This window comes from Dermochelys coriacea, chromosome 2, assembly GCF_009764565.3.
Source record: "Dermochelys coriacea isolate rDerCor1 chromosome 2, rDerCor1.pri.v4, whole genome shotgun sequence".
Lineage (NCBI taxonomy): Eukaryota > Metazoa > Chordata > Testudines > Dermochelyidae > Dermochelys > Dermochelys coriacea.
In genome coordinates, this window is record NC_050069.1 from 250,180,606 (window position 1) to 250,194,861 (window position 14,256).

The 14,256-nt window shown below is 44.9% G+C and overlaps 1 protein-coding gene across 7 annotated transcripts in view; it reads left to right on the forward strand.

Moving 5' to 3' along the window:
- Window positions 1-565: 565 nt before the first annotated feature.
- Window positions 566-14,256, forward strand: part of ESYT2 (extended synaptotagmin 2) — a 151,545-nt gene continuing 137,854 nt past the window's right edge. For 2 of the 7 annotated variants that reach the window (XM_038388305.2, XM_038388303.2), the window contains exon 1: window positions 567-1,054. In XM_038388305.2, the coding sequence (XP_038244233.1) occupies window positions 716-1,054 (339 nt within the window). In that variant the 5' untranslated portion in view covers window positions 567-715. Of the gene's footprint in view, window positions 1,055-14,256 lie in introns of all 7 variants that reach the window. The other 5 variants (XM_038388307.2, XM_038388306.2, XM_038388302.2 and 2 more) reach the window with 4 other exon arrangements.

Sequence of the window (14,256 nt, forward strand, 5' to 3'; positions counted from 1 at the left end):
ACCCTATATTTCCTCCTCTCTCCAGCTCATGTCCCAGTCCCCTTCTCCATGCACAGCTAGGCTTTGATCCTGTGATTAGTAAACCAGGACCAACTGAGGGAAGCTGGGATGCCGTTATGGCAGGCGGGGCCGGAATTGGACAGCCCCCTGGCTCCCACCTAGGAAGCTGGGGGCGAGGGGGGAAGAGCGAGGCGCACGGTTTGGCTTTCTCTGCACGCCGGGCTGGCCCAGAGCCAGCTTCAGGAATGGTGCAGCTGCACCCGCCTGTGCAGAAGACCCAGGGGAGGCAGCCCTGGTTCGGGGGCCCTGCAGGGCGCGACGGGTCCGACGTGTGGCGTGTCCGGCGAGGGTGGGGAGGGGGCTCCCTGGGGACGAGCTTGGCGCGGCGGCGGGCGCTCGGGGCCCGCCTGTGGGGAGGGGGCGCTCGGGTTCCCTGAGCCGGAGCGCGGCGCCCACTGACGCAGCAGGCTGAGCCGACGGCGACACAGGGCGGCTCCTCGCAGCGGGCAGGGCAGGGGAGGGGTTCGCGGTTGGGCAGCTCCGCGCGCTGCGCCCCTCCCTCGGCGGGCTGGGCCGGGCCGGGCCGCGGCTCGGCACCCGGAAGCGGGCGGCCGTTAGCGTGTGGCAGCGCGAGCGGGGCTGAGCGCAGGATGCGAGGCGCCGCCGCCCACTGCCCGCCCGGAGCCAGCGCCCGAGGAGCAGCCGCCGCCAGAGCATGAGCGGGTCCCGGGCCCAGCAGCCCCCCGGCGCGGGGTCCGGGGAGGACCCGGCTGCGGCCGGGGAGCCGGTGCCGGAGCCTCCCCCGATGCTGAGCGTCGACGTGTCGGGGCTGGTGTCGCAGTTCGCGCGGAGCTTCGCGCTGATCTTCCCGGTGTACGTGCTGGGCTACCTGGGGCTGAGCTTCAGCTGGATCCTCATCGCCCTGTTCGGGCTCTTCTGGCTGCGCAGGCACCGCGGCGGCGAGAGCTCCCGCCTGGGTCGGGCCCTCGCCTTTCTGCAGGACGAGGAGCGGGTGGTGCGGCTCAGCGTCTCCTCGGCCGAGCTGCCTGCATGGGTGAGTGACACCCCGGGCCGGGGCCTGTCGCCAGCCTGGGGCAGTGACGTGCACCCCGGGCTGGGATCTGACACCTTCCCCGGGGGAAGAGAGACAAGCCAGGCTAGGACCTTCGCTGGGGAGTCCGACCTCCTTGGGGCGTCTTTGCCTGAGGGGCCAGAGCCACGCATCACCTGCCAGCGCCCCTGGGGTGCCTGCCCTAGCGCTCCCTCCAATATCCGCGAGCCCACCCATTTCTGGTGGAGGGGTGCGGCTTCTCTCACATCCCCAGGCCGGGAGATAGCCCCTCTTGGCTCTTCCCCTTCGCCGCCCATCTGCCTACTCGCTGTCTGGGCCCCGTTCACCCGCCCAGTGTGCCTTGTGAGCAGCCCTGCTCTGCCTACCTTCTTTATTAGCTTCAGTTCTCGGGCACTTATGCCCCGTCCAGTTAATACCTGCGCTGAGCATGAAGCAGTCACTGCCTTCTGCTGACTAGTAATTTACATTTACGAGTAGGCTTTGAACCTTTCCTGCCTGGGGTTTCTCGCAAAGAAAAAAATTTAGCTCAGCATTTTAGCTGGCTACACTGCTGTACGCATCTTAGCCTCTCTACATTAGTTCAGAGGAAATAAACAATCTTTAAAGTAGAAATCTCATGTTTCAGACAAATCCTGTAAGTGTACATTTTCTAAAAAGACAGAGTATGAAACTTCAACACCACCCCACAGCTTAATTTTACCAGGTTTCAGAGTAGCAGCCGTGTTAGTCTGTATTCGCAAAAAGAAAAGGAGTACTTCTGGCACCTTGGAGACTAACAAATTTACTTGAGCAATGCTCAGTGTTTACTGATTTATTTAAAAAAGGTCTTTTTTAGTGTTTTTGTAAGTGAAGCTTTAATTTGGAATTTGCAGCCTTTTTAGCACTTTGAGAACTGTAGCTGTTATCTGAAGTTAACATTCTTTCAAACTTTAGGTTGACTAAGGTTTGTTTCTAGTAATTCCTTTAAATCTTAATTATTTTAAGAATTGCTTAGACTACCTGCAAGCCACACAACAATGTCAAGGGTATCTCAAAGATAGATCCCCATTCCTTCCTTGACACCTTCTCTACACCTAACTTCTGTCTCACAGTCTCCACATCACACCTCTGGGCTGGAAAGATTAAATCTACTTCTGTGTGATACCTCTGATAACTACTCTTCTCTCCATCCCTCTCTCTCAGACATCCACATTTGAGCCATGCATACATTGCAAGGAGTGAATCAAGTGTTGTGTGAGAATAAGCTTAAAATATACGTGTAGTATTGTTTTTTGCTTTCATTTTGATCAAATCTTTAAATAATCTAATTGCTATCTGATCTGTTCAGAATTAGTAAAAGACCTTTCTACTTGTTAAACACTCCAGTAGAAGTGAATTTTGTAGGTGTTTCAGAAAAGAGTAGTGAGAGGGGAGGGTGGCAAGTGTTGGACATTTTTAAATCTCTATAACTGTAACTTTGTGACTTGCCCGAAACTTTTTATACAGTCTAGTTAGGATTAAGTGGTAGCAGTAGTCTGATTTTGAAGTTGGGGTGTGTGCATTTGGAAGCTTGGTTAATTACAGGAAGCAAGTTTCAATTTTAACTGTATAGAATGGCTAGTTCATCTCCATAATCTAATTTGATATCTAGATTCTGCATAGGAAGATGCGTACAGTAAATACATATGGACAGTAAGTCCTCTGTAGCCAAGATTAATGTTTTGTATTTCAGTTTTTGCATTGTGACATGGTTTGTATAGGCACTAGAGAAAATGGCATTTATTTCCCTGTGTGTGTAGACCAAAGACCTAAAGCTTTGGAAGTGTGCCTACATAATGTCTGTCCCTTAGAGGTTTGAAACTATACTTTGTAGGCTGTTGGAGAAATGAAATTCTAGTGGATATCAGAAGCTCAGCTAATGTTGGAAAAAATAGAATTAGGAACGCCTTTAGATTTAATGCAGTGTTTTTTTTCTCAAATAAAAATTTTCATTATCAAATAGAACTCTTCATCCTAATTGTGAATCACTGGCTTGTTTTTAGCCCTTATCTTTTGTAGTGATTGTTTACCAAGACTTTCAGTCTGCATTAATGCAGTACATGAATATCTACTTCAGGGAGCTTTGACAGCAAGACCAGCTGAAAGAACACCTATATGGTGCTCAAATTTTCCTAGTGCTAATACAAGTAGTTACTGCATAGCATGCTCCTATTGGTTAGCTTCCCCATAGTATGTTACAGTGCAATAAGAAAGCAGCTTTCCTACCTGACGGATATCTCCAACATAACCTTTTCCTTGGGAAGTATATTTAGTAGTAAACCTGCATTTGTTTTTTCTGTCTAATCAGATGGCTGGCCTGAATGTAAAAAATCTTGGCCCTCTTTCACCTTTTAGTGTTCTGTATTCCTGATAGATGTAATTACTATACATTTTATGTATTAAGACAGAAGACTTGCTGAGAGTTCAATGACCACATTTTTAAAGTCAGAGCTGTTCCTTAAATGGACAAAAGTCCACAAGTCCATGGGGCCGGACGAATTGCATCCGAGAGTGCTGAAGGAATTGGCGGCTGTGATTGCAGAGCCCTTGGCCATTATCTTTGAAAACTCGTGGCGAACGGGGGAAGTCCCGGATGACTGGAAAAAAGGCTAATGTAGTGCCCATCTTTAAAAAAGGGAAGAAGGAGGATCCTGGGAACTACAGGCCGGTCAGCCTCACCTCAGTCCCTGGAAAAATCATGGAGCAGGTCCTCAAAGAATCAATCCTGAAGCACTTAGAGGAGAGGAAAGTGATCAGGAACAGTCAGCATGGATTCACCAAGGGAAGGTCATGCCTGACTAATCTAATCGCCTTTTATGATGAGATTACTGGTTCTGTGGATGAAGGGAAAGCAGTGGATGTATTGTTTCTTGACTTTAGCAAAGCTTTTGACACGGTCTCCCACAGCATTCTTGTCAGCAAGTTAAGGAAGTATGGGCTGGATGAATGCACTATAAGGTGGGTAGAAAGCTGGCTAGATTGTCGGGCTCAACGGGTAGTGATCAATGGCTCCATGTCTAGTTGGCAGCCGGTGTCAAGTGGAGTGCCCCAGGGGTCGGTCCTGGGGCCCGTTTTGTTCAATATCTTCATAAATGATCTGGAGGATGGTGTGGATTGCACTCTCAGCAAATTTGCGGATGATACTAAACTGGGAGGAGTGGTAGATACGCTGGAGGGGAGGGATAGGATACAGAAGGACCTAGACAAATTGGAGGATTGGGCCAAAAGAAATCTAATGAGGTTCAATAAGGATAAGTGCAGGGTCCTGCACTTAGGATGGAAGAATCCAATGCACCGCTACAGACTAGGGACCGAATGGCTCGGCAGCAGTTCTGCGGAAAAGGACCTAGGGGTGACAGTGGACGAGAAGCTGGATATGAGTCAGCAGTGTGCCCTTGTTGCCAAGAAGGCCAATGGCATTTTGGGATGTATAAGTAGGGGCATAGCGAGCAGATCGAGGGACGTGATCGTTCCCCTCTATTCGACACTGGTGAGGCCTCATCTGGAGTACTGTGTCCAGTTTTGGGCCCCACACTACAGGAAGGATGTGGATAAATTGGAAAGAGTACAACGAAGGGCAACGAAAATGATTAGGGGTCTAGAGCACATGACTTATGAGGAGAGGCTGAGGGAGCTGAGATTGTTTAGTCTGCAGAAGAGAAGAATGAGGGGGGATTTGATAGCTGCTTTCAACTACCTGAAAGGGGGTTTCAAAGAGGATGGCTCTAGACTGTTCTCAATGGTAGCAGATGACAGAACGAGGAGTAATGGTCTCAAGTTGCAATGGGGGAGGTTTAGATTGGATATTAGGAAAAACTTTTTCACTAAGAGGGTGGTGAAACACTGGAATGCGTTACCTAGGGAGGTGGTAGAATCTCCTTCCTTAGAGGTTTTTAAGGTCAGGCTTGACAAAGCCCTGGCTGGGATGATTTAACTGGGACTTGGTCCTGCTTTGAGCAGGGGGTTGGACTAGATGACCTTCTGGGGTCCCTTCCAACCCTGATATTCTATGATTCTATGATTCTATGAAAAGCACTTACTGCCACAGTCAATAAAAATGAGCTTTATGGGAGTTCTTATTCTCTTTCCCTCCCTCAAGTAATGTATCCCAGAAGATTTTCTTTCCCTCATCTCTCTCTGCACTTTACAGACTTACCTTTTGAGGGTCATTGATTGCAGCTGCTATTCCAAAATTAGGACACTTGGACAAGACACTGAATCCATTGCAATACAACTATCCAAAGGAGTTGCTACTCAATCAGAATTGGGTACTGAAGGGCATTGCACTGTCTGCAGGTCACTGGAATAATGAGAGAGGATGTTTCCTTAACATCTGAGGGTTACTACTATTATGGGACAGAAAATGAGAGTCAGAGAGAGCATAGAATACACTTTCTATTAAAAATAACGTATAATCCTACATCTGAATCATTTCTTTAGTTCCATTTGTTCTATTTTTAGTATACACCACTGCAAAATTAAATTTAAATCTTGAGTAAAAACACTGCTTTAGCACTATGTGTTGAGGGAATGTAACAATTCTTTGTGTTAATTGTATGCCAAAGATATTAACTGCTTAGTCAACTGTGATTTGAAAGTAATGCTACTCTTCTGTTGAAATAAACCTTTTCTAGATAAGGTCAACTAATACTATCTTGTGATTGTAGTTCACTTTGTTTCTGTAACCAGGTGGTCAGGCAGTGAGAATACGTGTTTTTTTTTTTTTAAATACACAAAAATAAGTTCATTGAACATTATTACGAGTTGCATAACTTGACGAAGCAGGCCTGATGCATTTTTAAATAAAAATGTACACTGTAAAAGAAACTCTTTGATACTATTTTTTTATTGTCCTTTGATATTTGGGCACCATGTTTTTTCATTGTTTTGCATGACTTTTTTGTGCATCAGCATTCTCATTGTGAACACAATCTGAAATGGAGTATAGAATAACTTCTTTAAAAAGAGTAGGCTCCACTACAGTAATAAACACACTAAAATCAAGGTAAAGCTTTGGTATGTGTTTTTATTGGGAAGTTGACAGGTTTCAAAGTAGCAGCCGTGTTAGTCTGTATTCGCAAAAAGAAAAGGAGTACTTGTGGCGCCTTAGAGACTAACAAATTTATTAGAGCATAAGCTTTCGTGAGCTACAGCTCGCTTCATCGGATTTATTTGGTGGAAAAAACAGAGGGGAGATGGATATACACACACAGAGAACATGAAACAATGGGTTTATCATACACACTGTAAGGAGAGTGATCACTTAAGATGAGCCATCATCAGCAGCTGGGGGGATGCATCCGATGAAGTGAGCTGTAGCTCACGAAAGCTTATGCTCTAATAAATTTGTTAGTCTCTAAGGTGCCACAAGTACTCCTTTTCTTTTTGCGAATACAGACTAACACGGCTGCTACTCTGAAACTAGTTCTGCTGTTGGTTTTAAATAGGAGTAGGATTGGGCCTCAGAGTGCTCTTATAAGCAGGGGCAATGCTTCTTACCCAGCATTGTGAAAGGGTTTACAAACTTCAATACAAAGAAAAGCAACAGTTGAAGAATTTCACTTTAGAGATGGAAAGTGGGACTTTCCTCCAGTTTGTTTTAAAAGACCAATGCCCCACTGGGCTTTGTACTGTCAAACAGGTTGACAGGATTTCAGACTCTTAGAAGTGTAACCTTTACCTTCTACCATCCTACAAAAAACAAACAAGCAAACAAAAAAACCCTTACATGATTCTAAGTTTCATCTTTTTTTAAGGTGACTGTCTCCCTGATTTCATTAGGGACACGTATGCAGGCATTTGACTGAATTTTGTTGGTGAGTGAAACTTTGCTGCTTTCTTCAGGACATGGTAGTGAAACAGGATGACTGTCTAAGAAATTTTTCCCAAATTAATAGCATCTGTGGCCTGGGAAGAGAGGCATTGCATCCATGCAGTCTCTGGTAGCAGTCAGCAGAAAAGCACATGAAGAAATTTTAGCATTATTAACCATTTCAGCATGAAAACATTTAAGTCACAAATACTTTATCGATGTTTCCAACTGATCAACTTGAAAGGATTCTGAAGCTTAAATGTTTTGGATCTTTTGTAGTAAAGATAATGACGTGAAAAGCTTAACTGCAAATTTCTGAAACTGTTTTGCAATCTGTCTTTGTCTACATGAGAGCTTACAGTTTAACTAGAGTTGTGTGTTTATTTCTGTTTAGGAACGGCTTGTTGTTGTTTACTGTAAACAGTGTCCTCATCTAATGAAAATTAAAGACCTGGTTTAAACCAAAATAAGTATCTACACGGTGGGTTTGGATTGCATCTGTTTAAGTAAATTAGGTTAAAATAAACTGATGCAGCTTTCTTGCATAAATAAGCCAAAAGTGATGCTTTTAGGATTCAGTGAGACTGCACTTAGTGTTGCCTTACAATCAGACTATGCCACCACAACAGTTAAAGGGAAAGGACACTAATATATAATTATCAACATGTATTAGTTTTACGAGGATGTTCCTAAACTAATGAGTGTAGCTACAATGTATTTAGAAAGTTTTTGGTGTATATTCAGTAAAGCATTGGTGAAATGATGCCAAGTGTGTGGCTTGACTTCACAGGATGTATATTTAAATATCTGTTTGATCTTGAATATTGATATATGAACAATAAACATTAGTTCCTTCAAGAGGAGGTGAGGGACCATGCTGCTGAAGATTAAACTGAGCATGTCGACCTGAAAATATAAAGCACATATTTTCATAAACTTTCTTGGTGTGTACAGGTGTTTAGCCTTTTTTTTTTAATAAAATGTACATAATATCTTGGGTTTTTTGTCAAACACTTCAATATGATTCTACAGAGAAGATGATGAATTTCTGACAAATTAGACAATTTTACTTTACTCCTATTAGCACTACAGACCCAGTATGTCAAAAAAGAAAAATAGCTCAATTTTGAGTGACTGGGTCAAATTCTGCCCTGGTTTATGTCTATAGAGTATAGAATTTGAAGACTGAGGTGACAGAGATGCAACCTGCGTGAATTTGTCTTGCAGAATCTTTGACTGGTGATGAAATGTGAAGTAAAAAGAACCAAACTTCCCAGCTGGATCTTAGGTTCACTTTTAAGGCTGGCAGCTCAGAACAAACCACTTTTCTACTTATGAATGCAATGAATCTCGTACACAAGTTAAACACAAAAATGGAACCACACAGTGCCATTTTTGTCACTTTCCAGAGTATAAAGATACTTCAGTTAAATTTTCCTGTACCCAAGCAACATAAAAAGACAGAAAACAGAGGGCTGCTTGATGTTGCTGTTATCCAAGGTATAGCAGGTCCAGGAGACTTGTTATTCTAAAATGCTAATACTGAAAGTTGGAGGCTGAGTCATAAATGTCATGGTATATTTCTTTGGTCAGACCTAAGTATAAAATGTGACCATGTTAAATTGAACTTGCCTACAAAGGGTTGGACTGATAATTAGCTACAGCTAATCAGTTTGTATGACTAGTATTGCAGACAATTGTCTAGACATCAAGTTTACATATGGGAAGTATGAAAGAGTAGCAAGAACAGAGAAGGTTTCAGAGTAGCAGCCGTGTTAGTCTGTATTCGCAAAAAGAAAAGGAGTACTTGTGGCACCTTAGAGACTAACAAATTTATTGAGCATAAGCTTTCGTGAGCTACAGCTCACTTCATCGGATGCATTTGGTGGAAAATACAGAGGGGAGATTGATATACACACACAGAGAACATGAAACAATGGGTTTTATCATACGCACTGTAAGGAGATGAAGTGAGCTGTAGCTCACGAAAGCTTATGCTCGAATAAATTTGTTAGTCTCTAAGGTGCCACAAGTACTCCTTTTCTTTTTACTCTAAGGAGAGTGATCACTTAAGATAAGCCATCACCAGCAGCGGGGGGGGGGGAGGAAACCTTTCATGGTGACAAGAAAGGTAGGCGATTTCCAGCAGTTAACAAGAACATCTGAGGAACAGTGGGGGGTGGGGTGGGGGAGAGAAATAACATGGGGAAATAGTTTTACTTTGTGTAATGACTCATCCATTCCCAGTCTCTAGTCAAGCCTAAGTTAATTGTATCCAGTTTGCAAATTAATTTCAATTCAGCAGTCTCTCGTTGGAGTCTGTTCTTGAAGTTTTTTTGTTGAAGGATAGCCACCCTCAGGACTGTAATCGAGTGACTGAAGAGATTGAAGTGTTCTCCGACTGGTTTTTGAATGTTACAATTCTTGATGTCTGATTTGTGTCCATTTATTCTTTTACATAGAGACTGTCCAGTTTGACCAATGTACATGGCAGAGGGGCATTGCTGGCACATGATGGCATATATCACATTGGTAGATGTGCAGGTGAACGAGCCTCTGATAGTGTGGCTGATGTGATTAGGCCCTATGATGGTGTCCCGTGAACAGATATGTGGACAGAGTTGGCAACAGGCTTTGTTGCAAGGATAGGTTCCTGGGTTAGTGGTTCTGATGTGTGGTGTGTGGTTGCTGGTGAGTATTTGCTTCAGATTGGGGGGCTGTCTGTAAGCAAGGACTGGCCTGTCTCCCAAGATATGTGAGAGTGATGGGTCGTCCTTAGGATAGGTTGTAGATCCTTGATGATGCGTTGGAGAGCATTAGGGGACGAGAGCTGAGGAAGCGTTGTTCTAAGTCAGCCATGAAAATGTTGACATACTGTGGGGCCATGCGGGTACCCATCACAGTGCCACTGATTTGAAGGTACACATTGTCCCCAAATGTGAAATAGTTATGGGTGAGGACAAAGTCACAAAGTTCAGCCATCAGGTTAGCCGTGACATTATCGGGGATACTGTTCCTGACGGCTTGTAGTCCATCTTTGTGTGGAATGTTGGTGTAGAGGGCTTCTACATCCATAGTGGCTAGGATGGTGCTTTTAGGAAGATCACCAATGGATTGTAGTTTCCTCAGGAAGTCAGTGGTGTCTCGAAGATAGCTGGGAGTGCTGGTAACATAGGGCCTGAGGAGGGAGTCTGCATAGCCAGACAATCCTGCTGTCAGGGTGCCAATGCCTGAGATGATGGGACGTCCAGGAGTTCCAGGTTTATGGATCTTGGGTAGCAGATAGAATACCCCAGGTCGGGGTTCTAGGGGTGTGTCTGTGCGGATTTGTTCTTGTGCTTTTTCAGGGAGTTTCTTGAGCAAATGCTGTAGTTTCTTTTGGTAACTCTCAGTGGGATCAGAGGGTAATGGCTTGTAGAAAGTGGTGTTGGAGAGCTGCCTAGTAGCCTCTTGTTCATACTCCAACCTATTCATGATGACGACAGCACCTCCTTTGTCAGCCTTTTTGATTATGATGTCAGAGTTGTTTCTGAGGCTGTGGATGGCATTGTGTTCTGCACAATGAATAAGTCACCTACTACAGGACAGGCCCAACAAAGAAAATAACAGAATGCCACTAGTCATCACCTTCAGCCCCCAACTAAAACCTCTCCAATGCATCATCAAGGATCTACAACCTATCCTAAGGACGACCCATCACTCTCACATATCTTGGAAGACAGGCCAGTCCTTGCTTACAGACAGCCCCCCAATCTGAAGCAAATACTCACCAGCAACCACACACCACACAACAGAACCACTAACCCAGGAACCTATCCTTGCAACAAAGCCTGTTGCCAACTCTGTCCACATATCTGTTCACGGGACACCATCATAGGGCCTAATCACATCAGCCACACTATCAGAGGCTCGTTCACCTGCGCATCTACCAATGTGATATATGCCATCATGTGCCAGCAATGCCCCTCTGCCATGTACATTGGTCAAACTGGACAGTCTCTACGTAAAAGAAGAAAGGGACACAAATCAGACGTCAAGAATTATAACATTCAAAAACCAGTTGGAGAACACTTCAATCTTTTCAGTCACTCGATTACAGTCCTGAGGGTGGCTATCCTTCAACAAAAAAACTTCAAGAACAGACTCCAACGAGAGACTGCTGAATTGAAATTAATTTGCAAACTGGATACAATTAACTTAGGCTTGACTAGAGACTGGGAATGGATGAGTCATTACACAAAGTAAAACTATTTCCCCATATTATTTCTCTCCCCCACCCCACCCCCCACTGTTCCTCAGATGTTCTTGTTAACTGCTGGAAATCGCCTACCTTTCTTGTCACCATGAATGTCCCCCCCCCCCCCCCCCCCGCTGCTGGTGATGGCTTATCTTAAGTGATCACTCTCCTTACAGTGCGTATGATAAAACCCATTGTTTCATGTTCTCTGTGTGTGTATATCAATCTCCCCTCTGTATTTTCCACCAAATACATCCGATGAAGTGAGCTGTAGCTCACGAAAGCTTATGCTCAAATAAATTTGTTAGTCTCTAAGGTGCCACAAGTACTCCTTTTCTTTTTAAGAACAGAGTAGCAAGTTAAGGGAATTAATAGAGAATTAAGAGTTAACTGGTTTTCTTCTAGCCAACATATTCCCCCCGCCCCCTTCAGAGCTGACTTTTGAGCTAAATTCCAGCTTGTATTACATCTTTAAACAGGAGAGAAGCCGCCACATAAATTTTACCTGCAGTAGCTTTAATAAATCTCTAGTTAAGCTTGACTGTAGTTGTTTAAAGAGGCAATGTAACAAGGGTATATTGAAGCCAGTGCTAAATAACATCTCACCCATTGTTTGCTTCCTTTCTTATTTTAGGCCTCAATTCACGAAGATACTTAGGCATCATGACATCTGCATCACAACACCTAACTTTTAGGTGCATAGAAAATCACAGAAACACACTGCAATCCACGAAGTCCGAGTTAAGTGCCTGGGCTCCTATACAATGAATGGGGAGAGATGGAAGCCTTAGACTATAATTCATAAAGGCAGCATGTTAGGCGAGGAGCTTCTTAAGCTAGTCAATGGGAGATGCAAACAAGAGGGGTACGTGCTAGACCTGCCCTTTTAAGGCTATGTCTACGCTACGGGCCTTATAGCATTACAACTGTTCCGCTGCAGCTGCACCGCTGTAAGGTCTCCTGTGTAGCAGCTCTGTGCCGGTGGAAGAGAGCTCTCCTGTCGGCATAATTAAACCACGCCTGCTGACTTTGTTTTGTCCACACTGGCGCTTTTGTCAGTGAAACTTATGTTGGTCGGGGGGTATTTTTTTTCTCCCCTCCGACTGACACAAAAAATAGCCAACAAAAGGGCTAGTCTAGCCAAAGTCTCAGGGAGATAAGCTGCAGCCTGGATTTAAGCACCTATCTCTGCTAGGGAATCTCAGCTGTAAACTCACTTTGGAGTTAGAGGTCAAAGATATTTTTTGCAAGAAGTCTGGGGAGGAGGAGGAGGATATATCCCTCATAACTTTTATTCCAGTGGTTAGGGTACTCACCTAGGAGGTGGGAGACCCCAGTTCAAGTCCCTGCCCTCCTCCTCAAGGAGGAGAAGAGATTTGAACATGGTGTTTTGCTGCCTTTCAGGGGAGAGTGCTGTAACTGTTTGGCTATGAGATATTCTGATGTGGGGTTCCCTCAGTTTCTCCTGTTAAAACTGTTGCACTGTGGATAAATACATTTTTTTTAAGCCACTGGAGCAGGCGAACTGAGTCTCCCTAAAACTCTAACTACCAGGTTATAGAGCAGTGGTTTTCAACTTATTTGGCTCACACTGTGTTACCTGGGCCACAGAGAACGGGTGGCAGAGCAGCGGCAGCTCAGACCCCCTACTGTGCGGGGCCTGCTGGCTGCCCGCCCTGGACCTCTAACACGTGGCTGCCTTGGCCCCCAGAGCTTGTTGGGCCGGGCAGCTGCCCCAGACTCCCGCTGCATGGCTTCCCCGGACCCCTGCTGTGTGGGGCCGACCAGGAGCCAAAGTTTGTTGGACCGGCCGGCTGGAAGCCCCGGAGATTGCTGGGCCAGGTGGATACCCTGGAGCCCCCGGGGCCAGCTGGAAGCCCTGGAGCTTGCTGGGCCAGGTGGCAGCCCCAGACACTGCAGAGCCAGCTGGGAGCCCTGGGCCCTGATGCTGGAGGCCACCCGGCCGTGTCGACCCTGGACCCTCGCTGTGCTGGGCTGCAGCTTTGTGCTAATTGGGCTGCATGCAGTCCACGGACTGCTGGTTGAGAACTGCTGCTATACAGTCATTCTCATGCTTGTGCGCACCCTATCTCTCGGGTCCAATGATTCTTTCATTATTTATCCATAGTGGAACTGCTTCAATGGGAGAGACTGAGGGAGTCCCACATTAGAAAATGCCATAGCTCAATGGCTAGGGCATTCATTTGAGAGGTGGCAGTTTCCTGTTCTTAAAAATAATCTCTTCTCACAAGGTAGAAGGGGGACATGAACTAGGGTCTCCCACGTCCCAGGTGAGTACCCTAACCACTGGGCTAAAAGTTGTGAGGAAGGTTCTCCTTTCTTCTCTCTCCCCACATCTGTTTTGTGTGAACTCGCCTGAGGGGCCCCAATGTGGTAGATGTGTTCTAAAGGATGGGGATGTTAGAGCCTGTCAAAGAAGAGGTTGCCCAAATGTTTTAACAGAGGGTAAAGTAAGTTTTTTGCCTGCTTTTGTTCTCCAGAATGGCTGAACTGGTCTGGCTGAAGAAGTTTTCCAAAATATTTAGCCTAAGGCAGACACCTGGCATGGAGAATTTCAGCCCAAATAATTTGTTTGGCAAAGTTATAAGCAAGTGAAAAGAGGACTTTATAACGGGAAGTGGAAGGCATTGTTGTTAGGTGCTACCAGCTCTGCCGATAGTGTTTTTGAAAAAATATTTCATGCATGACAATTTCCTATTGAAGAAGAGAAACTATTGGAATGGAGTGAGCAAATGCCACATTGAGATGTCAGTTTGTGAGTATGAAGGGGATCTGTTAACTTGCTCATTACAATTAAACTTGTAATTTTATGCTGTCAAATCTGCCCATCCAGTCTTTTGTGTTCCATCATTTGAGATGACCTGTTTACCTACTTCATTGCAAAAAAAATTCAGAAAACATTGAAAATTAGGCTGTTTACAAGCCATCTTTAAATGTAGCTTTCTGTTATAAAAACTGGCCTATAAAAGATGACACATTTAATTTGCATAACATTTTTTAATATTTACTTAGTTCTTTAAATGCACTAGTGAAAACACTGAATAAATGATGGCTGCTTATTTTGGAGAGATCACTTGTGGGAATACTGGGGCTAAT